The sequence below is a fragment of the Ciona robusta genome, chromosome 2 (genome assembly GCF_009617815.1).
Source record: "Ciona robusta chromosome 2, ASM961781v2".
Taxonomy (NCBI): domain Eukaryota; kingdom Metazoa; phylum Chordata; class Ascidiacea; order Phlebobranchia; family Cionidae; genus Ciona; species Ciona robusta.
This window is the reverse complement of record NC_143236.1, coordinates 6,688,290-6,711,446: the sequence shown is the minus strand read 5'-3', so window position 1 is coordinate 6,711,446 and position 23,157 is coordinate 6,688,290. Positions and strand designations below refer to the sequence as shown.

The 23,157-nt window shown below is 34.6% G+C and overlaps 4 protein-coding genes and 1 long non-coding RNA gene across 6 annotated transcripts; 2 read left to right on the top strand and 3 right to left on the bottom strand.

Moving 5' to 3' along the window:
- Positions 1 to 6: 6 nt before the first annotated feature.
- On the bottom strand, positions 7 to 981 carry LOC149740661 (rhodanese domain-containing protein CG4456-like). The gene has a single exon (XM_089872472.1). It carries the CDS (start codon positions 979 to 981, stop codon positions 436 to 438), a length of 546 nt encoding a protein of 181 aa, XP_089728598.1. The 3' UTR covers positions 7 to 435.
- A 29-nt stretch (positions 982 to 1,010) lies between these two features.
- On the bottom strand, positions 1,011 to 3,787 carry LOC149740660 (mdm2-binding protein-like). Its single transcript, XM_089872430.1, has one exon. It carries the CDS (start codon positions 3,729 to 3,731, stop codon positions 1,359 to 1,361), a length of 2,373 nt encoding a protein of 790 aa, XP_089728556.1. The 5' UTR covers positions 3,732 to 3,787; the 3' UTR covers positions 1,011 to 1,358.
- A 665-nt stretch (positions 3,788 to 4,452) lies between these two features.
- LOC149740659 (uncharacterized) lies at positions 4,453 to 5,574 on the top strand. The gene is made up of 2 exons (XR_016384414.1): positions 4,453 to 4,931; positions 5,157 to 5,574. It is a non-coding gene; the product is annotated as an uncharacterized LOC149740659 (long non-coding RNA).
- LOC149740658 (integrator complex subunit 5-like) lies at positions 5,419 to 14,754 on the bottom strand. The gene is made up of 19 exons (XM_089872413.1): positions 14,540 to 14,754; positions 13,949 to 14,150; positions 13,335 to 13,460; positions 12,646 to 12,781; positions 12,070 to 12,233; positions 11,511 to 11,647; positions 10,971 to 11,091; positions 10,549 to 10,621; positions 10,284 to 10,434; positions 9,837 to 9,973; positions 9,393 to 9,541; positions 8,997 to 9,138; positions 8,417 to 8,622; positions 7,962 to 8,080; positions 7,400 to 7,624; positions 6,883 to 7,133; positions 6,448 to 6,670; positions 6,058 to 6,162; positions 5,419 to 5,603 (listed from the first exon to the last, which is right to left on the bottom strand). The coding sequence occupies exons 1-19, from the start codon at positions 14,591 to 14,593 to the stop codon at positions 5,442 to 5,444; spliced, it is 2,883 nt and encodes a 960-aa protein (XP_089728539.1). The 5' UTR covers positions 14,594 to 14,754; the 3' UTR covers positions 5,419 to 5,441.
- Positions 14,755 to 16,149: 1,395 nt separating this feature from the next.
- On the top strand, positions 16,150 to 23,121 carry LOC149740657 (sodium-coupled monocarboxylate transporter 2-like). Of its 2 annotated transcripts, XM_089872435.1 has the most exons (14): positions 16,150 to 16,287; positions 17,415 to 17,486; positions 17,864 to 17,967; positions 18,163 to 18,351; positions 18,603 to 18,668; positions 18,877 to 18,996; positions 19,374 to 19,528; positions 19,839 to 19,979; positions 20,294 to 20,512; positions 20,858 to 20,970; positions 21,261 to 21,418; positions 21,657 to 21,883; positions 22,078 to 22,178; positions 22,427 to 23,121. In XM_089872435.1, the coding sequence occupies exons 2-14, from the start codon at positions 17,438 to 17,440 to the stop codon at positions 22,627 to 22,629; spliced, it is 1,845 nt and encodes a 614-aa protein (XP_089728561.1). In that variant the 5' UTR covers positions 16,150 to 16,287; positions 17,415 to 17,437; the 3' UTR covers positions 22,630 to 23,121. The 2 variants fall into 2 exon arrangements, with proteins under 2 accessions (XP_089728561.1, XP_089728562.1); XM_089872436.1 differs by lacking the exons at positions 16,150 to 16,287; positions 22,427 to 23,121 and having other exon boundaries at positions 17,308 to 17,486; positions 22,022 to 22,159.
- Positions 23,122 to 23,157: the final 36 nt, after the last annotated feature.

Here is a 23,157-nt window from a genome sequence, read left to right as displayed (position 1 = left end):
TTCCTCCTGCACCATTATTAGTGTTGTTAAAATTATAAGCGATAACTTTAGTTGTACACCATATTATTTACAACAGCTGTTATACAACTACATGCATTTAGGGATTTAAAACCCGTATTTTGAAGAATATAATTATGATTCTTATGAATATTAGGGAATAAAATTGCACAAATTAAATAATATAACTCTAAATTTTGAAAAAAGAAAATTAAATAGCACTTCAGATTAATGACATATTACAGCATATTAGAAGATATGAAATCAAACTATTGTTTATAAAATTGCATAGCATGATTAAGTTTTGTACACAACAAAATTATGACATGGTAAAATAACACTAATTAATAAAAGCATTTAATATTAAGCAATTAGGCAAAATTAGTTAGCTTTTTTACAGACAGTTTATTGGGTAAAAGCATTTTTTTATTTTAGAATTTAGTTTCCTTCTGGAAGTGGGAATAGTTCTCCAGTTGTCCATTGGTGGTAACCCCCCATGTAATGTTGACTGTTCTTGTAACCTCCAACCTGAGCGATCTGCAAAGCCCATGTACTACGAACACCAGCCAAACATACAAAGACTATCTTGTCGTCTTTGCTTGGTTTCTCTATCCCATATTCTGCCTTGAAATCTTTATCACATAACTCAAGAGCTGGCCATAGAAATCCAAGAGGAATGTTTATATAGCGATGAGCATCTATTTTGCCTTCTTCTAATTCCACCTTTTCTCTCACATCTATGAAGTAAGTATTCTCTTCTTTCAGAGCATTGGTGAATGCATCTTTATCCAACCCATACTGTGGTCTATCCTCAATTTTTATCCACTCATTCAATGCAGTAGATTGAAGATAAAAGTTGCAAATGGGAACCTTGAATTGGCCACCTACAACTGTAGTCTTTAGCAACCCAACACTTTGAGCTCTTGGCCAATATTTTCCTGTAGCACGAGAGAGAACAGAAAGTGCTCTAAATGTAGTTGACATTATTCACCCTAAAATTTAACTTAAATGTATCTAGAAAATTAAATACAAAAACATTTAAATGCACTAAGAATTGTTTTTATAAAACAGTCAGTGTACACCTGATTTTGTAAATGCAATAACTCTGAACTAATCATATGCAGACTAACACATTCTCTTAAAGATTAAATATACACATATTTTTTAAACGTTTTCCACCAATTATAATTTTAGGAACCTTTAGCATAAATCAGAGGTAAAAATATAATGCAGTTTTTACAGTCAAATTACAACTGGAAAGTAACGAGGAGCGTTTAAAAATGTAGTTTCATCAAACTTTTATGATTGAATGTGTATATAAATATATAAAGAACTTTTAAAGAATAAATTTGTGAGAATATTTAAGAGATTTCAAAAGACAAAACTAGTTTTGCATTTTCTTCAACAGTTTTTAGCATCATTTTTGCCAATCCTTTTGAAGTTTTTAAATCCTTTAGAAAAGCCATGCTAACATTATACAATTTCGTGCTGCAAGCTTTAAACTTGGGGTGTTTCTGAGATACACCATTGTCATTTAAAACTTGTACAACCAGATTCCATAACCTTTTCTTATTATCCTGAACGTAAAGTTTTTGGGAATCTCTTTTCTGAACTTTAGCACCAACTGGCTTCGTTTCAGTCTGTTTTGATTCATTTTGGGCTGTGAGTTTTGAAACACTCTCCTTTTTTACTGGAGTTGAAGACCTTAGCGACATTTTATGAACTCTGGGTGAAGCAAGTAACACCTTTGAGTTATTGGGGTTGCGTTTCTTTGGAGTTGATCTGAGGACCATCATTGAATGTGCAGGTATGTTAGCTTGACCCACACGCTTCTTGTACAATTTCTCGGCCATAATTTGTAATCTTTTTTTCTTCCTTGGCGTGTGTACTGGACGCTTTGGTTTATGAGGAGAATCATTTATATTCATAGTTACCGGCGATGGAACTTGGTGTTTTGAAGCCACTGACATTGTCTCGTACTTTACAAATTTTTCAACCGTCCGACGACACATTCGGTCGTGTTTTTCTGACGCTTGTGCATCGATATTAAAACTAACACCATGATATGAAGTACCGATAGCAGACGTATATTTTTCCAGGTTTGAAATACTCGGTGTGTTGCTGTTCCCTTTATTCATGGACCTTAGGTTTGCTACTACTTTATTACGAGCATTTTTATCAAAATATTTCAAAATTTCATTCGTTTCAATCGATTTAAACTTCGATGCAGCATCAGGAATTGGGTTACTTGAACGTAACGAATCTAAACCTTTATCTTGTTTTGATTGAACAGCATATGCCTGTTTCTCTTGATTCAAAATCGCAGATAATTCTAAAGAGATAGTTTCTTTCTTAACCAGTGACACAGTTTTTGCTTTGACAGAATTCTCTGTCTTTAGTTTGTTAAAATCTTCAAACCAAGCCCAAAACTCTGATACAAATTTCTGCAGTTCTTTCGGTGAAATTTTATCTTTTTTTAATTGATTCCAGTGGTCCAAAGCTTTGCGAAAACACCTTGCAAATAAGGGATCCCTACCAAACAACTGAGGTGCATTAATACTTGGTATGTTGGTAACATTCACACCAGTTTCTGCAGAACTGTCATGTACACCAGACAATTCATGGTCAAGTAAAAATCCTGCATTTAAATCGTGCAAGTTGTTTAATATGAATGCACTGAACAACACTAAAGTATTTGGGTATTTTGTGCAAGAATGTGTGCACGATGTTATAAGAAGGAATAATGGTTTCATTTTTTCGTACAGCTTTATAACAGGGGGCGCCAAATCATCTGGAGATTTCCTAACAACATCTTTCCATTGCTTTGTCCCAAACTCACTTGACTGTGTGAAATTTTTATCAGATGTTATGTAGTCTAACCTGCACAGTAGTGCAATGCGTGTATTACTCATAAAAGCTTCCTGCAGGGCACTTGTTGCATCATCCTGCTTGCTATAACCAAGCAGAAGTTCATGCCCACTCCACAAAATTAAAGGCACTGAATCAATGTCTATGAACTCTAATGCTTTCATTACGTTACCAAACCATAGAAAGTGTTTATCATCGCCATCTTTACTATATACTCCATCAATTAAACTTCTCTCTTCATTATGAGGCAACATGAGTGTGAAACCACTCACAATAGATCTAACACTCTCATCTGGCAACCTTATATCCATTGAACCCCTCCATACAACATTTCTATTAGATTTTACCACAAAATCCTGTTCTTGGTCTACCTGTATTAAATTTCCGGCAATAAAACGAGAAGCAGCCTCCATATTTTTTAAAGACTGATCAGAGTTGTAAATAAAATTAATATTACCAAGATGCCATTCTCTTAGTTTTTTAAGCACGCCAAGAAGTGGAGCTAATTTTTTCATATCTTCGAAAATTTCGCAGTTTGGTATCCAGTAAACATCAAGAACATAGGAGCCAGGAATGGGTAAACTTTCAGCCAAAGAAAACAAATTTTCCATTGCACCAGAAAGTGTGGTTTTTATTTTATAGTCTTCAACATTTGCCCCAATGTATTCGACCCAGTTTTCACGTTTCTCACCATTTTCACAATCAGAAATCTCAATCCATTTGATATAATACCTCTGTGTTCTTTGTACAAGACTGGAGTATATACCACTGTATGTTGTGTAGATATCACTTAATGCGTGGCAGTCTCCAAGTTCGAAGTTAATAGATGTAGCTTGCTTCGTTATTATCAAAATATATTGGTCCATTCTTAAACAGAACAAGTCTACTACCTGTCTCTGCAAAGCAGATGTTATATAAAATATTTCATATAAATTACATAAATTTAAATATTGATTACATAAATTTTATATTTTGTACAGGGCAAAAGTCAGACAAGATTTGTCACATGGTTATATAAAATGTAAACAGGCTTATATTATATACATATTTTTTGTTTATTCACAAATTTAATTTGTAAGTTAAAATTATAATAAAACAGCAATTCAAAAAAACCTAGTTAAATAAAAGTGAACGGATATATTACCTGATTAAACATAATACTTACAAAAATATTGCAAATCATGGCAGTCTTAACACACAAAGTATAGGTTGACGTTATATTAATTGAATTTTCCACAACTAGAAGTTAACTATATAGGATGTGAAAAATGTAACTAGGATGTTAAAAAAACACCCCTGGCAAAAAATCTGGTTTTGATCAAACTTTGTCATGTATATATCAGCCTAACCCAACGTCTTTTCTAAATTTGGCCTATCCTAATCCCTAAACTAAGCGTGCATTGCTGCAAGTGAAGCGTGCAAGTAAACAAATTAACTGCTTGGTTGCATCTTGCGCTCTTTTCACTTCAGGGGTAACGCGTAAGTAGTAAACAGAAAACACAAACTTTACAACCTGTTCGCGATATCACAGCTGGCGATTGAAAACATTTATTTTAGAAATTGCCGCCAATTGGTCGAAGTCCCTTAATCACGTGACATTCCACATGACCATGATACAGCTGATGTGTAAACATTTATATTGCAAAGAAATAAAAATCTTTCACAAAAAAGCGTATGATGTAAGTCGTAGCAAAATATCTGATATATTCATTGTATTGTATCAAAGAAAACAATTCATTTGGACTTATTTTTTACTTATTTTGAGATTTTTTGCCCATCAGTCCTCTCTCAAATTAAGTTAGAAAAACATACCTTTTTTCTTTTTGTCTGTATTGCGGCAAAGTGGTTTTAATCTTTTTGATTGCGGTTTGTATGTTTTGGCTACGGTCACATTTAACCGCACAACAATAAACAAGCGCAACAGTATATGTACTTTAGTAAAGTGTTCTTTCATAGCCCCTATATTATTCTGTAATAAAAATACTGAGGGATGATTGAAAAGGACTGCATATGTTCCGAAGAAGAATCTTTAATTATGTGCCGGTTGTGCGGCAATCTGATGCGAGGTTTGTATATATTTGCAGCCATTTTATTATACCAGAATTCGACAGTGCGTGTTTACAAAGTTTTTTTTGTGTTTTTTTTTTGTTAACATAAATACCCCCAATTGCTTATAGTATAAACAAGCATGATCAGAAGATGCATATAAACATTAAAATTTAAAGTGACACCTTAATGTTTTCTAATGTTTACATACCTTTACCTAGTTTAATATTATATTTTGTTTTCAGGCAGGATGATGCATATAAACTGCCCTTCACACCCAAAGGTGTATAATTTGATGGGGTACAAACATTGCTCTCGTTGCAGTTGTACAAGATTGCGAAAAGTTAATTCAAAGGCATAAAGGAGCCAGGATTCTCAAACTAGTTCCATTGCAATTGCAAGCAAAAGTTTCATTTCACTGCGTAGTTTCTTTCGCTTAAATTAGGATTTCATTCTTTTCACTTTACGTTTTGTGTAACATTTTTTGTTAATATACCACAACAAAACTGTACATATCTTTGCCTTTATTTTCACTTCAAAACTGTAAATTTTGCTGCGCACGGACCAAGTTTTGTTATATTTGCATGTATCACTGTGTGCAGTGTTGCCAGATACGGTTGCATGTTCAGCTTTTCTTTATTAAAGTCCCTTCCATTGGATAAATGTTCGGCATCACTGGGTGGGGGATGTTCCTTAATTTAATAAAATAAGTAATGAATACTAAAATTCCTGTATATGATCAGGTTCTATTCCTTAAGATTAAATGTTACAGCATTAATATGGTCTGTTATTTTGTCATTCACATACATCTACCGTAAGTCTGGAACTCTGTTCATTTGTTATGTATTATAAATTTCTACATTCCCAATTCTCCAAATGGTTTGTTTTAATTTAAATGATTTGGATAGGAAGGACAGTTTTAGACAACCCATTGACCATTAGGTTAAAGCAATTGCCGTTTAGTGTGTTGCCAAGGACACATACACCCACAATGGTAGCAGTGACCGGCCTTGAACCCATAACCTCTGGGTTAGACGCAGTTGTGCTATGATGTCATATATTGTAAAAAAGCACAGTTTTGAAACACCAAATCATACAATCAACATTAAAACACATAGAATTATACAACCAATGAAGTAACCTCACCTTTATAAAGTTCCAGAGAATCACCAAAAGAATATAAACCTCATATGGAGAAATAAGACAGAAGATCTCTGCACAGTAGCTTAGTGGGGGAGGAATTATTTGTCCCTAAATCAATTATCAATAAAAGATGTTCAAACAATTAAACCTAAATTTTTTTATACTTCCTATTTTATACTAGTTATTCTGTGTCATAATAGCTTATAAACATTTCGCATTTTTGGAATATAAAGGCAGCTATGCTACGCAATATGAACTTAAAAAAACGTTTTGATTAATGTTTGGTCTAGTTTCGGTTAGCCAGCATAAGATTACAAAACTGTTTCAGTTTCTCTAAAATGGTCATAAGCCATCATACAGTTTCAGTTCTAATTTCTGCTAATTTCAAATCACCTTTCCAAGAATCTCCACAATTCTGACAGCAGATAAATAATGCAGAGAATCCGTTGGACAGACTTCACTCTCACGACTTGATTCAAAATGGCTGATAAGCACCGACATACAGGATCTTATCAACGGTGTTATGTTCCACAAGGCACGATGGTTATGGGCAATAAGTTGCAGGAGACTCCAAGCAAAAGGATGTTCATCCATAAAATGAAACACCTTCAGATCCCTAATTAAAAGGCCCCATGTCAGTTCAAAGCTCACAATTCCAATCGTACAGCAATACACACAAGACAGTAGGTTCACACAGCTGTCTAGAAATCATACGATGGGCTTTGGCCAAGATTGCTGCTCCCATAAACCTTTTATTGTTTATTACCAGTTGGCCATTTTTCTTTTTATAGCACAGGTCATGCCCTTGAACCAGCCATATGTCCTCACCTTTCTATAGTAAACTTGCGCATGTGACACACTGGCCACTCCATGTCCCCATCTAGTGTTACAGCTGTGGCTAGATAAGAAGACGAAGCAGCAAAAGATGAAATAAGTCGCTCTGATAAAATTATCAGTTTATCTGCATCAAACACATGCTGGACATCGGGGATTGAGCATAAGTTGTCGCCCCCACTTGTTTTGCAACAACATCGATATATGAGGAGGCTCAAACACTCGTTGCTGCTGGTTTGAAAGGTCTGGAAATAATTTTTGGTTTAAATATAAAGGTATTTGACAAAGTAATATGGTCACGCTTACATTCCAGGGTGTAAGATTCGGCACTGCTACCATTGTGGGGATAAAAGGGCACAAATTATTCATGCATTGTCTGGGAAACAAGTTATAAAGATTGTGGTTGCCTTGTCATACAATGATAAACAAGCTACATCAATTTATTCATTCTGCCACACATTCTATTTAGGCGTAATAACTATGCATTTCTAAACTCCACTTAAAGACAAACCTTTGAAACCGGACATTTCTTCTTTCGTTTCGGTCCACTCCCGATTAAACCAGTTTCGACCCCTATAGGAACGAAGCCCACCATCTGCCTCCGTGTCCGGATGTTGGAAGATATCTTCCTGTGGAGGGTGATGAGGGAGATTTGGTGCTCGATACAAGGATCACTGGAATCCACATCCTCATCTAGCTCCTGCTCAACTCTTCTTCCAAAGAGGATGCTGTTGTTCTGTGAAGGAAGAAAAAGATATTTTTAATAAATAGAATTCTGACAGTTGTTAAATAGTATAATAATGAGTGTAACTTTATGCTGCGTGTAGCATGTGGTGGCACCCTTTTATGTTATGAAATGATATGTTTTAAGGCACAGTTTTACAACTAAAACAGCTTTTCTAGGTTGTTTAGTATATTACTAACTAAGCAGAGCAAAAAAAGTGCATTCACTACTTTATTTAATAGGGAAGTTTCACAACTATGAGCGTAACTGCATTTTAGTAATCCGACCTAGATTTTAGCAATTTACTAAAGAATTAAAACATGGACAATCTATGCTTGCTATACCATACCTGCCTCACTGCAGCTTCGAGTAGAAATTGTGAAACAACTGAGAAAGTTTGTGGAGTTTGTGCGAGTTGTGTGAGCGTTTGTTGGCAGTGAAGCATAGACGAGTCGTTGTTGACATGACCTAGGTAAGATACATAACACATCATTTTGCTATCTGTCATATATGGTAAACAGAAGAATTGTTTACATGCCCTGGGTAAACAGGATCAGATCATTGATGGCATTCTACACACAACCTGCATCACTGTGGAAAAGTGGTAGCGTGTCTGCTCTAATTCGGAGGTTAGAACGTGTATGTCCCAAGGCTAGACACTTAACAGCAATTTCTCCAACTGAATTGAGCCATACATTAAAAAACTTCAAAAATAATTACCCAGAAAGTTACATAGGTGGTAAGTAGACATGGAACACCCATGTTACATATGACTGTCAATGCCCACTACGTGAGGGCATTTACCTGCATGCAACAGCCTGTAGAAGTAAAATACCAAACATCTTGTCATCGGTAGCAATCGTGTGGGAAGCTGTATCTCGTTTTGTGATTGTGATGCCATAAGTAGGTATAGAATCTGGACAGCCAATGAGGCGAGGGGGATGGGCGAGGATAGATGACTGGTGATCGTCATCAAGTTATCAATAAAACCAACTAGTTGTTTTCGTAATCTGTGTCAAGAAAAAAATCAAGTACAATGTACATCTTTATTTAATAGCCATCTTACTCTTAGTCTTGTGTTTATACTTGTGTGGTGATAAAATGAGAGCCATTAAAACACGGATGTTCTGTTTCATACACCTCATGCCAGCTTACGGGTTAACACATGTGTAACTTTGTGAGTGATTGTTTTTCTGTATGGCTGACAATTTTGAGAACCCATTAGTAACCACTGAATTGGATTAGTTGCCAGTAAGTGTCTTGCCCAAGGACATAAACAACTACAATATTGGTACCAGCGTCGAGTCTTGAACCTGTACCCTCTGATCCAGAGGCTGACACTTTAACCACCATGGCGATAATATTATCTGACCAAGTTTCTTACTTTTGTTTAAAATTGGAAGCAGCAGAAGTCAAGAAGTCACTTGAAGCCATATATAGAACACTTGAAAGTAAGTTTGTTGATTGTTTGTTTGATAATTGTGGAACTGAGCTGAATGATTGTTTTAATACGCCACCTAATAATCCTGTATAACATATTACAGTGATGTAATAAAGCAATATGTGATCAACGAAAAATACCCATAAAAAAAACTCAAAATGTAGAGAATTGCAAGAGAATGTACTAAAACAAAATTTTACATTTTTTGTAACGAAACAATATTTTTGGATACTGCCTGAAAATAGCATTTAATCATTAATGTCTACAAAAAAAAAGTGATGCCATATATAAACTATATTTTAATAAAATTATTAAGAACATAATGAAGTAGAAGTGTACCTGGCAACACTGGATACATCTCATTATAGAGTTTAATAAAGCATTCAATGTCTGATGACTTGGTCGACTGAATGAGAATTTCTTTCATTACAATATCTGAATGTTGGTGAAGACATAACGCAACTATGAGTGTGTGAATCCAATTCTTTCTGAGATCGCATGAATAAATGTAACTGATTTATCTTAGCTGAGAGACAATAACAGTGTTTATAAGTTACACTTCGTGCCAACTCGTTCCAGCTTATGAGTTGAGTTACCACTGTTTCATACACCCCAATCATTATTAAATGATTGTAACTTGTTTTATCGTTGCATAGTGGGGCATCGACAGTTGTTACAACACAGACACAGGTGTTCCGTTTCATACACCCTGTGCCTGCCTATGATTTACGACATATGTAAGTTAGAACTAAAAGTCGAAACAATATTTAAAGATCTTGTTACCTTTCATTAGAGGAAGAAGTCAACAGATCTTTACATAAATCTTTATAATGAACCTCCAACTCTTTGAAAACGTTGTCCTCGTTTGGGGAAACTCCCTTGCTTAGCGCTAAGTGTTGAAGATCACTCGATAATGAAGGCTGTGTGATGTCATAGTTGATTAATAATTGAAGTTTTTCTAGAATTTATTCGTTGTATATTAAAAACCACTTTTATAGTTCGACAGTGAGCACAAGGTGTATATGTATTAAGTACAGTATGTGTGTTTGGTGTAGAAGAGGATACCAATGACAATGTTATAACTCAACATTGAGCATGAGGTGTAAGAAAACATAATTTGTGTGTGGTTTATCAAAAGACACCAATGTAATAACCTCGCAATACATCTTTTATCATCACCAGCTTTACAAACTAACATGGATACTTCAACAATCAAGCAAAACCAGTTACCATTATTTTTCTGAAAAACTTTTGAACTTTTGTATTCAATCCAACCAAAGCAGGATTACTTCTTGGGCTTGCAGCATCCAATATTAACCTTATAAGTTGGTAAGACCCAACACCAGATTGACAAACCAGATGGACGACTAAACTGCATAACCTGGGGTGGAAAACATGAGAGGTTTTAATACTAATAGTAGATCCTATGTTACACATGGGTAAGTTAAGTGTTTTAAGGGAGATAGATGCGTTTTATTATGATATCACAACATACGTTTCAATTTCAGCAGCTCCAGATCCCAAACTCTCATATTGTTGATGTAAGTTATTAAGTGAGGCACCATCAACTGTGTGACAATAAAGACACTTTAATAATATACACATATATGTGTATATGTTTGTTAGTTTTTTGTTATAAATACATATTAACACCTAAACACAAATCCTTGCTCACACCTAGTTTACACACAAACAACTGATGGACATTTCTTTGGTAAACTAAAAAATACACACCGAAAAAACTAAAGACATGTACACAACAAGCACATCTTACATCCCATGTACACTCATACAGTATAAACTGAACATACAGCACTATTTTGATACACACATTTAATTTCAATCCAAACAAAAAGTTTCTTTTTATCTTTTTACGTAAACAAACGTAAAATAGGAAAGAAAAAATCATTTTCCTACTTTCAGGAAGGAATATAACTGTAGTTGATCTGAGTAGAATATTTGACATTGAAAACAACTGCATGAGGTATAATGCAACTCTCATCTTTGTATTATTTCCAGCTTTAACCTTTCCAGATTGCTATGAGAAGTATATTGCGTTACATGTTGTACAAAATATGGCAGTGAGCAGGAGGTGTAAAACAGCACCTGTGTTATAAGTACCAAAGCTGCCCCACCAGCAAAGATTAAAATATTAAGGTATATATATTACAGGAATCAAGGAATGTGCATATTTTAGCTTACAGTATGTTTAAGTATATACTTAGTTACCAAGTATATATTATAAATTTAAATAGCCAGTATTTATGGTTGAATGATGTTAGTTACACTAAATTAACTAACACATTTATATCTCTTCAATAGTTTTCCAGTTGTTGGGTTAAGTGGTCAAATCTAGCATATATTTCAGGTCCTCGACAAGAACCTCACCCACAGAATAGAAAAATCAAGTTATTATTCTAAATTTGAATCTTTTTTCTGTTTTATTTTTCCACAAACCTTGTACATGAGCAGCATGATTGAACAAACTTTATCCTTATTCCTTCGAACCAAATGTTCCAACACTCGCACAACAGATGACAAAACACTTTGTTCATTTTCATTCATTGAAACAGAAGCAGAAGGTTCGATGTTTCCTAAAGTAAAATTTTTGAGTAACATGAATAAAAAGAAATGAAAGAATATATAGTAGAGTAGGGGAAAATGGGACACCCCTTCATTTCATTTTCTTGTCCCATTTGGTAGTAAAAATAAACAAAATAAACAAAGAACATTTAAAAAATTATAAAACCGTATCCTTAGGACTTCAATAGACCATTAATTTGTTTAAAACACGATCAGGATATTTGGATATTAAGTGTTAAAGGTGTCACATCTCACCCCACAGCACTATATCTATTTTATTTATCCTTTTATGGTGAGACATTGATAACACAGGTGTTCTGTTTCATACACCTCATGCTCGCTTACCTTTACCTGTTACCATGTATCTAACTTTAACACCAACTAACATGCATACTTTTGACGTCCACCAAAAAAATTTACAAATAAAAATTACCAAATCTGAGAGCGCAGAATTTATCGAAACCAGAATAAAGGATTCTTTGAGCAACAATATGAGGGAATGCAGCTCCAACATCGGCTACTACCCAGTCAAAGTAAGGGGAATGTTGGCATGATGAGGTGAGAAGAGTGTCCACACATCCTGGGTCGTCTACTATTCTGTGGGTACAGGGTGAATAAACAAAAAAATGTAAGTTGCTGAATCCTTGCGTTGGCCAGAAACAACACGACAGTCATTATAACAAGGGTGTTCTTTTTCATACACCTTGTGTCAGCTTACGAGTTACCATGTATGTTACTTTGTAAGAGATTATTTTTTTAGGATTTTTTTTCTAAATAGTTGTAAATTGTGTTGTTACTGCACTTTAGCAAAATGGTAAGCCTGCCTGTCTATAGTCCTGAGTTTACAGGTTCGCAGAACTAATATGGCCAGGTAATTTACATTTTACCTTTAAAACTAAAAGGCCTATTGTACTTAAAAAACACTATTGTTATCCATGTATTCATACATATTATTCTCGCCAATTCCCATAACATAAACTTATTTTGACACAAAAACCTCCCAACTTACAATATTTTGATACAAGCTCTGTAAGTATCCAGCAACATTCGCATTGGAATCAAATTTAACCAGAATTGAAGTAATGAATCGAGATCTGTTGGCGATGGAACTACTTGGCGTTGTTTGCAACAACTGCTAATCTCACCTGGAGATAAAATAATATGAAATACCAGGGCTGGGTTTTAATATACAAACTATAGGTTAATTGAAATAACAAAGAAATTTATTTTATTGCATTATATAAGTGTCTGAGTTGAATTACTGAAATGCTGTTGTATTAATCTAAAAATATGTCTAGGCTTTTTATTGTGGCTTAGATTCAACCTGGTTAGGTGCTATCATACTTTAGCACCGCATTTTGTAAACTTATCTTTAAATTTGACAGTTTTTTTTTAGAAATCACAACAGATATTTTTTGGACAATTTAAATACAAATTCGGACTCATAGAATCCTAGTTAGTATTGTCTGTATAATGGAGAAATATAATAATAGGGTGGGGAAAGATGAGACAACTTAGCACATAGTGTTGTAAACAATTAACAATTGTATATGGGAGTAATGAGGATGTGTTTTATAAATCTTTATAATGTTCTTAGTTTACTACAAAATGGCAAAAGAAAATAGTATGAAAAGGTATCCTATCTTCCCCACCCTAGTATATGTAAATATTAACCATGCAATAAACAGAACCACATACCAAGTGAATCCACTGACCATTTGCAGAGAATGGGAGCCCATGCTTTACCATTCTCTTGTAGTAAACTCATTAAAGTTTTAATTACCAACTCGAGACTACCAGCAATCTCTGGGCTGATACCTTGTGCTGTGTAAACATTATTTGTTATGTTAATAAGTATTTCTGTTGTTATACTTGACACAATAAGATGATAAAAATGTATGTGTGTAACTTATGGTAAATTAGGTAAAACACAAGGTGTAGTCATACAGATCTTAATCATTGTCAATTTATAAAAAGTTTTTTTTATACACCATTCTTGTTATGTTTCTTCACTTCTGTTGTAATACTTGACACAATAACATTATCACAGTAAACAAAGGTGACTTCTACACAGCATACATTATTATACATATATGATGTAGTCATTAACCACAAGTTATTGCATAACATAAGTGTCCATGTCTTCACCCTTCTTATACACCAGACACACATAGTTTCATACACCTCATGCTCACTGTCGATAAAATAGGATTCTCCGTATATACCACACACATATGTTCACTGCCCACTTATAACAGAAGACTTCATAAATACCACCAACATTGTCCTATCACAACCACCATAGCAACCACCTGATGCTTGGTATTCCATGTGGTCAAGATGAAGTCTCACTGCTTCTTCAAAGAGTGCAGAGAATCTATGAAGGACTGCGTGTCTGGACGCTGGCACACGACGTAACAACATCACCGAACTTTGGACTCTTTCTTCTGTGAAGCTTCCAGATGTATAGCAAGATGCAACGAACCAGTGAACCATTTGTAAAGCACCATGTTGCTGTAGGGATAAATGATAGGTTTAATATATAATATTGGAAAGTCTGGTTTTTATGCAGCGGATATTTTTTTATGCAACTTTCGGGTCTGTGGTCACAATTTTGCACCAAACTTTTAAAGTTTAAGGTGTTAGTGAAGAATCTCCCCCCCCCCACCTTATTTGCTAACCACTAACCCCTAGGTTAGTGGGTTAGGTGCTGATGGTTAAGAGGTTAGTGGTTATAGGGGTTAGTAGTTAGAAAATAAAGTGGAGGGGGGATTCTTTACTAGCACCAAGTTTAATATTAAACACAAACGACCTGGCCAAGGTTTTCTCTCGAAATACCAAAATTGCGGGAGATAAAAGCGCCATTAATTACTTGAAAGATTATGGCACATTTATAATCTTACCTTGCTACTTTGTTTAGGCTTTGCATTCGCAGGCATACCTGTAGAAACTGGCATACTTTAAACTGCAATTGTTTAATAAACCAAGTTAACCAACACTGTGTTTGATGTTCTCGTCTTACTTAAATAAGATTCATAATTTAACCTTGGTACTTTCCCACAGCCGAGAACACGATAGAATTTTAAATCGGGAATTTATTAATTAAAAATAAATAAGATTGCAATCGGTGTGCTTCTAACACAGTCTTTAAAAACTATGAGAATGCATAATATAAAGGATTACCATAAAAACATTATGTTTTATTCATCTCCTTTTAAAACATTTTTTTATTCCATTAAAACAATGAGAATACATAAACTACGGTCATGGCGACGTATTAGCACGAACCTGTTTGGGGCATCTCCTCTAACCAAGAGGTTACGCATTGAAGGCCGCAGCTACCGCTGTGCGCATACGTGTCCTTGGGCAAGATATTTTACGGCAATTGTTTAAACTTAGAGGTCATTCTTGGTTGTCCAAATTGTAATAAATTACCTACAAAGTTACACACGTGGTAACTCGTAAGCGGGCATGAGGTGTATGAAACAGAACATTCGTGGTATACCGAGTTTCGCTTTCCGACCACAGCACGATGATAAACAAAGCTTTTCATTCATTGCAAGCTACATTCATGATCGCCAATAGTTTAGATTTTCTCAAGAAACTGAAACTCATTTTATAAGACAAAATCAAACCGTACGAAATATTTTAGCCTATATTTAACTACGAGACTGAATGGGTTAGTTAAACCAACGAACCACAAAAGCTTATAAGTGTTAATATAATTCAGCGATCTCTTTTTAGTATGCATTTTTTCATTGGAAAAATCTTGTTTTTGTTTAGCACCGATTTGTAACACTATAAACAACAATAACCGTCTTGGCGTTGTATTTTGTTGCATCGTGAGAATACTGTTGAATAAAACTGCAACTTTTGTGTTTGTCTATCATAAATGGGTACCCGTAAAAGAAGATTTGAAAAAAAATCTCCTGTCTTTTGCCCGAGCAGTCCCGTTTTCCCTAGCCTACTATATGACTACTTATGTACCCAACAACTCCTAATTAAAACATCTGTTCCCATTTTCGACAATTTGAAGTTAATAAATAATTTCATGCCTTTTGTTAAACGGCCGGGTACACGAATGGATTTGCGCATGGATAAAGTAAAACCTTTCACAAACACGCAATATAAAGTTAATACTTATTTGGGGCAAAGGGATGCCGATCAAACATAAGTCCTACTTCGTCAACAACTATTAAACCCACAGGTTGAAAATTAATAACTTTTATTCAATGAGTCAGCACAGTTTAAACTCAGCCGCGGTTAATGGTGTATATAGGCCTATAGAATGCAGCATGCTTCATACACTATAGGTCTCAGAGATTGCCAATTTATTACCGCTTTGCTAATGTTTTTGGTGAAGTATTATATTTTTTTGAGCAAAGTAGGAATTTTAATGTAACTTACTTATTTTCGCGTGGCGGGGAAACGACAGTCGTTATGCCACGACTGTTAAGATTTCACACACATCGTGCTGACTGCTTACGAGTTACAAAATGTAAACGTTGGTAGACAGATGCTTTTTTTTGCTATGAGGGATCACTTCGTTAAAAACTGTTAACAACAATTTCGTTTCGGTAACGCGTTGCGCAGGATAGAATACTTCGACTGCAATAAGGGCAAATCGTAAAAACGCAGAATTCAGACGAAGGTAAAATCTATAAACGTTTGTATATAATATAGATTATAGAGTAAACTGCAGAATGCTCTGTCAATAAACCTATACAAAGAAGTATCACCGCAAATTCATGAATTCTATAGGACTGGGACAGTTTATATAGTAGGGTGGGGGAAGATGGGACACATATAGCATATAATATTTTAATACCCTGATCGTGTTTTAAACAAATAACAACGGTCTATGGGAGTCGTGAGGATACGGTTTCATAATTCTTTGAAATTTTTTCGTTTACTACTAAATGCGACAAGAAAATAAAGTGAAAAGGTGTCCCATCTTCCCCTACCCTACTATATATTGGAAATTGTGTATTTAAGTGTGGAGAGTTAAAATACGGGATTTAATCTGGATCTCTTAATTTTACTTACAAATGAAAATATATTCCTGCGTACAAATGGCCCACATTTAATAAAGTGTGCCCGTTTTTACAACACTGCGGCCGTAATAAACTTTATTACATTGTAAAGGCTGACTGCCGTAAATATTCACCTGTTCTAGTTCTGTTTGCAGGCAATCTGTTATTACAGTTAGAACAAACTTAATTCAACCCAAAAGGTTCCTATAAACCATAACTTCGTCCTCGCTAACTTATTATCTTCATAGTTTTTTTTAGCGCACTGGGTATGATGGTTTGCATTTTACGCAAACAAGGCATTTTTAAAGTAGCTGTTGATTTAAAAAAGCGATACGCATTCTTTGGTTTAGCCTACCAACTGAAAGGTTTCTTCAGCAATAGAGAGATGTGAAACCAGAATTATAGTAGAGGGTGGGGAAGATAAGACGCCTTTCTATTCTATTTCATGATGTTATTTGATAGTAAACAAAAATCGTTGAAAGAATTAATAAACCGTACCTCATTAGGTATTCTATAGACCGGAGTTAATTGTTTAAAACGCGAAACATATGCGCTAAAGATGTCCCATATTACCCCAACCTATACTATACAGTGAAAGGAAAACCACTCGCTAGAATTGCATACCCTACTTTAAAACGTTCCGTTTTTGTCTAAAATGTTAGTCATTCAATACGTCTACTGACATAGCTTTATTGATGATAGGCTGCAACTGTTTAAACTCAAGTTTTTATTAAAACATTTTTAGATTAAACACAAACTAGAATCAAAATGTCCGACGGTACGTATTTTGGACCAGTGGATTTCGTTGTGTTCATAGGTAAGTGTCGCACATAAAGTTCATCGCCCTACAAGAGAATGAATGCAAGGCCATCAGTTGCCACTTCTATGCCTATAGTCCAGTTGCTGAAGCTATTATTGCAGTGCGTAGAAAAGTAAACATGCGTTTTGGTTAAATTTGGCCATTTATATCTACACGAGTGACGTATCCATAATCATGTTGTCGAAGCTATTTCAATTTTCAACATGACATAATCGTTATTGTTTATTATTCAGAAGACAACATTTTGTTTTTAATAAAGTATATACCTGATCACTACTAAACTTATAAATAATTGTACAGTCCGCAAATTCCACCTATATATGCACAATAAGCTTACACGTTTATAACTTTATCAAATACCTTTTTCTTTCCAGGTATGCTGCTGGTTGCCATGGGGATTGGAGTCTTCTATGCCATCAAAGACAGGAAGGAGAAAAGTAAAGATAATTATTATTTCGGTGGCAGCAACATGTCTCCAGTAAGCAAAGACTCCTCACGTTTTAATAGTAAATAATGCCTTTAGTTAATATTTATTTATCTGCAACATATTTTCTAAAAGTTTGTTTGGTAATTCCTTTCTCTTTGTTGTTTTTAAATAGTTTCTTTTTGGATTCTAGGAAATAAAAATTTATGCTTTATCTCTTTGAAATAAACCTTCCCTCTTGTCTAACAGATACCCCTCGGACTTTCTATGTCTGCCACTTTCATATCGGCAATCACAATAATTGGTTTCCCAACAGAAACTTATCTATTTGGATCCATTGTGTTCTGGTACTGCTTTGCCAGCGTCATACCAACCATTGTTGCTTCACTATACTACATACCTTTGGTGCATCGTCTGAAACTCAAATCCATATTTATGGTTTGTGAAATTATTCGTTTTGCTGGCTAAACTTTTTTTAATATGTAACTATAGACTGCTTGCATTAAATTTTACAAGACTTAAATTTGGGTTACATATATTTTGGATCTCAAAACCGAAACTCCCATATTTTGGGTCCCATACTGTGAGACTCAAATATGGGTCCCACTCCCACATAACACCTACTTGTTCCACATGGATGACCACCATAAACATCTTACAGCATGATATAAATGATTTGAACTTTACAGTATCTTGAGCTACGATTCCATAGATATCTCCGATACCTTGCTTCTTTCCTATCAATATTCACAATGGTAAGAATATGAGAATTGATATCTTGGATCACAAAATTTAGGATACAAATTTCCAATCGTAAAATTAGTATACAAAAGAATCATTTCTGTAGAAGCCTAAAATAGATTTTTGCCACAAAAGAACCCCTTTTGTGTAAAAAGCAACATTTTATGATAATAAGATAAACAAAATCTACAACAGAAAAATATAACAGTTATACTTGTTTAGATTTTCTACATGGGGAACACAATATATATACCAGCCCTTGCATTGAATGCGGTATCTCCATTAAGCATACAATGGACAATTGCAATCACAAGTCTTGTGTGTACATTCTACACAACACTGGTAAGACAAAATAGTACAATTGGTGTCACATTTACGAAATTTACTAAAATCCATGGTAAGAACTCACCACACATATTAAAACATAATATTATCATAAAGCTGACATGCCACCTTACACCAACTTTACGTCTATGTGGAGAAAAAACAATTTTATCTCAACCAGCCATTTTAAAAACTAAGACAAATTAAGAAGTGAAAAGCAACATCATTGGTGACGACTATAAATTAAAGCTTACTGGTTGCACTGGCCATTATATCAGATATTACAGGTCAAGTTTCTCAATGCGATACCCATTTGAGTCTTATTTATAAAGCACTACTCCTGTTACAACGATTGATCTTTAGAAATTTTCCCAGTGATGCCATATTATTTTCAGGGTGGTATGAAAGCAGTTATATGGACTGATGCTCTTCAATCAGTAATAATGTTAAGTGGATCACTGGCAGCACTAATAAAAACAACTACTTTGGTCGGTGGGTTTGGAAATGTGTGGGAAACACTGGAGAGAAGTGGAAGATTGAATGTGTTTCAGTGGGTCATGTATTATAATGGGTTTGGAAAAAATAAAGGAATTTTTATCCCAGTGTGGCAATGACAGGCTTTATAAAATACAACTGTTGTGTTTCCTTCACCTCATGCCCATTTAAAAGTTACAATGCATGTAACTTTGCGGTTAGTTTTTTAGTTTTTTTTTTAAATTTTGTTTAATGTATGGCTGACAATTTAACCGACCCATAAAGGCCCACTCTGTGAAAGAAAGTGGCATAAGTGTCTTGCTTATACACACAATGGTGTTCTACCATTACTATTACCTATTAGTAATATCAGTTATTTACAACAGAATGAACCCAGATCCTCGTATTCGATACACTTTCTGGTCGATTATGACAGGAGTTTCAGTAACTTGGTGTGGCGCGTTATGTAATAATCAAGCTATAACTCAGAGGTTTCTGTCATGTGACTCGGTAAAAAGTGCTCGAATGTAAGTACAGCATGTTGGACTAATGTTGGTTATAAATGTCACATGATCAAGACAATTTAAAACCAAAATTTGTTATCCTTTTTGTCAAATTACAACTTTTGCGGTTTAATAGTTTGGGAGTCTTGGGACCTTACAAATTAATCCTTTTTTTAAAAAATGGAATACCCATAACTGATGTATAATAGGATATATTCTACAGCCAGCGCTAGGTATCAATACAAACAGAACAGGTTAGGTATACAATCATTTTTTTTATGCCATAAACAAACTGATATGTTAACAATCCAAAATAACTACATACGTTTACTCACCAGAGCTGCAGCATTTGCAGTGTTGCCGAATGTGGGATTCACTTTAATAGCAGTGATGACCGGGTGTGCGATGTACGCATATTACGAAACATGCGACCCTGTCTTGAACGGAGAAGTAGCCAAACCTGACCAACTCTTGCCACACCTAGTGGTGGATATATTCCAAGAAGTACCAGGAATGGCAGGGCTCTTCGTGTCCGCTGCCTTTAGCGGAACACTCAGGTAAATGGTGCAAAACTTACATGTAGGCACAACAACTATCCAAAACCTTAGACATAAATATGTGCCAGTTACCATCTGAAGCCGAGAGGAACTGGCTTCGAGGCTCGATGCTACTACCATTGTGGGTGCATGTGTCCTTAAAACACTTCACACCAATTGATTCATTCCAGTGGTTTTCTAAATTGTCAGTCTTAAATTAAAAACACATACATATATTAACATTCAACCTTGAGTGTGAAACAACCCTTATGAGTTGTGTGAAACAGAACGTATGTGTTATAACAACTGTAGTTGCCCCACCACGTGCTATTGCTAATAATAAGTTACATTTACTCACATTCACAGCACTGTGTCATCGGGTATTAACTCACTTGCTGCTCTTCTTCTTGAAGATTTTATTCTTCCACGAAAACCAAACCTTAATCAAGTGATGCAACTCACTATAAGTAAATTTACAGGTTAGTCTTAATTGAATAAAAAGAAGTACAATTATATAACTGAAATTCAGCTACAAGTCTGCATTTTGTATAAATGGCATTAAAATCCAAATACCCTACCCTTTAGAAAATGCTATCGATTTTACTAAGCACGTAAAAAAAAGGTTCTTTGTAAGCGACAAAACGATCTCTTCAAGGTGTAAGAATCTCTCATATAATTCTGTAAATGTTCGATGTTTATTGCAAACTGAATAATAAAATTAATAAAAACATACAACTAAAATAATAATCCTTAAATTATTCCCTTTCAGTTGTGTCATTTGGTGGAATTGTCTTTTGTTTTGCCATGTTGATAGAAAAAATAGGAGCAACTGTAATACAGATTGGGTTCACTATTGCTGGAACGCTAATGGGGCCTTTGCTTGGTGTATTTACCCTTGGATTATTTATACCATGGACAACATGGAAGGTAAATATAATAACGTGGCGCAACTAAGCCAGATTTATAAGAATCCTGCATGCCCAATAGTAAAACCAAAGTATACCCCAAAAAATATAGTTGTAGTATACCTAAAAAACAATGGGCACAACTAAACATCGTTTTATCAATAACCTCTTTAAATCTATCAAAATTGTTATGTATGTGTATGTCATTTTGCAAACAAAAATTATGTTTATCTGATGTTAGCAGTAACTGATTTTTGCAGGGCGCATTAACTGGTCAGATCACTGCCACAATCCTCATAACATGGCTGGCAATTGGTGGATTATTAAACCCAAGTTCCGATGGGATGTCGCAACCATTACCACGATCTACTGAAGAATGTCCTGTACTTACAAGTTTAGGAACAAACACAACATCCACATCGACTACCATGTCAACTACTATTATACACAACACAACTATGGATGATGTTCCTTTGTATAACGATGGGTAACTCTTTAAACTAATCCTCTTTCCCCTTGCCCTACAAAAAAAGCTTTATCAATAAAACACGTTTTCTTGTTAAATTTAACACTGTTAGTAAGGGACCTAAAACAAAACACAAACAAATAATGGAGAATTTTTCAGAACTTCTGATTTAAAAAGACTACAACTTCAATAATAATGACTGGTGCCTTCTACAGATCAATAGAGAACACACTTTATGCAATGTCCTACCTTTACTATGGACCATTGGCTGTTATAATTACCATGCTTGTTGGAATTCCCGTTTCATTTATAACAGGTAACTTGAATTTTTCAAACTACACATCATATGACAAACAGTGGATTTAATCATTTACCACATGTATACACTTTTTGGCGTAGTGGTTTTTCAAAATAAAATATTTAAGTGTGTAAATATGTTTTGTTGTATTTTTTACACTAGCTTTACACACATTTAAAATATTTCCCGGGTACCTCACCAAAAAAGAGGAGAAAGATTGTTTTAAAACATACCTGATTCACATGATCCACCATTAAACACCCCAGGAGCAAACAGAGCAGAAGATATGAACCCCGAACTTTTTGTTCCGATCATTGACAACAAAATCTTTCCTGAAAAAGTCCGCAAGTTCTTTCGATATGGAGTACCTGAGATGAAGTATGCAGATGAAGAAGAAATGTTTAAACTGAAACCAGAACCGGAAATAACTAAAAAAATGATCATAGTTGACACTGAATCAGTTCTATGAACCCTTGCATTGATACACATACAAGCAGGGAGTTAAATCACTAATGAGTTAATTCTCCTTTGGATTTAGTGGTGAAAAAATGTTGTATTTTAACATTAGGTAGTAGGTACTGGGATTTTTTTAAACTTTGAATAGTGCACGGACATTTACACACATAAAAAAAACAAAAAATACTTCACAAACAGCACACACAATTCAATGATATATATCACACCACACGCTACACCGTATTACATTTTATCATGTAGTATGTTACATCTCTGATTTTTCATGTTAACATAATTTGCTTTGTAAGTTTCTAACATTTTTTACGTAATTCATTTATGCAAAACCGTAAATTTAAAATTAAAAAAATCAACTTTCAAACTTACATCTAAAAGCGTGCATACAAGAAACGGCGGGAAATATTTTTATATTTCTATGCTTAAGTACTTTTTAACCGCTTGATTTAAAACAAGTGATCAATACAACAACAACGCCATTTTTTTAAAACGTGTCTTCTGTTGTGTAGTTGAAATTTAGATATTT

Coding starts and splice junctions, on each gene's coding strand:
- LOC149740661 (XM_089872472.1), bottom strand. CDS start 981: ATGTCAACTACATTTAGAGCACTTTCTGTTCTCTCTCGTGCTACAGGA.
- LOC149740660 (XM_089872430.1), bottom strand. CDS start 3,731: ATGGACCAATATATTTTGATAATAACGAAGCAAGCTACATCTATTAAC.
- LOC149740658 (XM_089872413.1), bottom strand. CDS start 14,593: ATGCCAGTTTCTACAGGTATGCCTGCGAATGCAAAGCCTAAACAAAGT. Junction 10,435..10,548: donor GGAGCTGCTGAAATTGAAAC/GTATGTTGTGAT, acceptor TTTCCACCCCAG/GTTATGCAGTTTAGTCGTCC. Junction 6,163..6,447: donor TTGTGGAGATTCTTGGAAAG/GTGATTTGAAAT, acceptor TAATTGATTTAG/GGACAAATAATTCCTCCCCC.
- LOC149740657 (XM_089872435.1), top strand. CDS start 17,438: ATGTCCGACGGTACGTATTTTGGACCAGTGGATTTCGTTGTGTTCATA. Junction 17,968..18,162: donor GTGGCAGCAACATGTCTCCA/GTAAGCAAAGAC, acceptor CTTGTCTAACAG/ATACCCCTCGGACTTTCTAT. Junction 18,669..18,876: donor TCCTATCAATATTCACAATG/GTAAGAATATGA, acceptor ATACTTGTTTAG/ATTTTCTACATGGGGAACAC.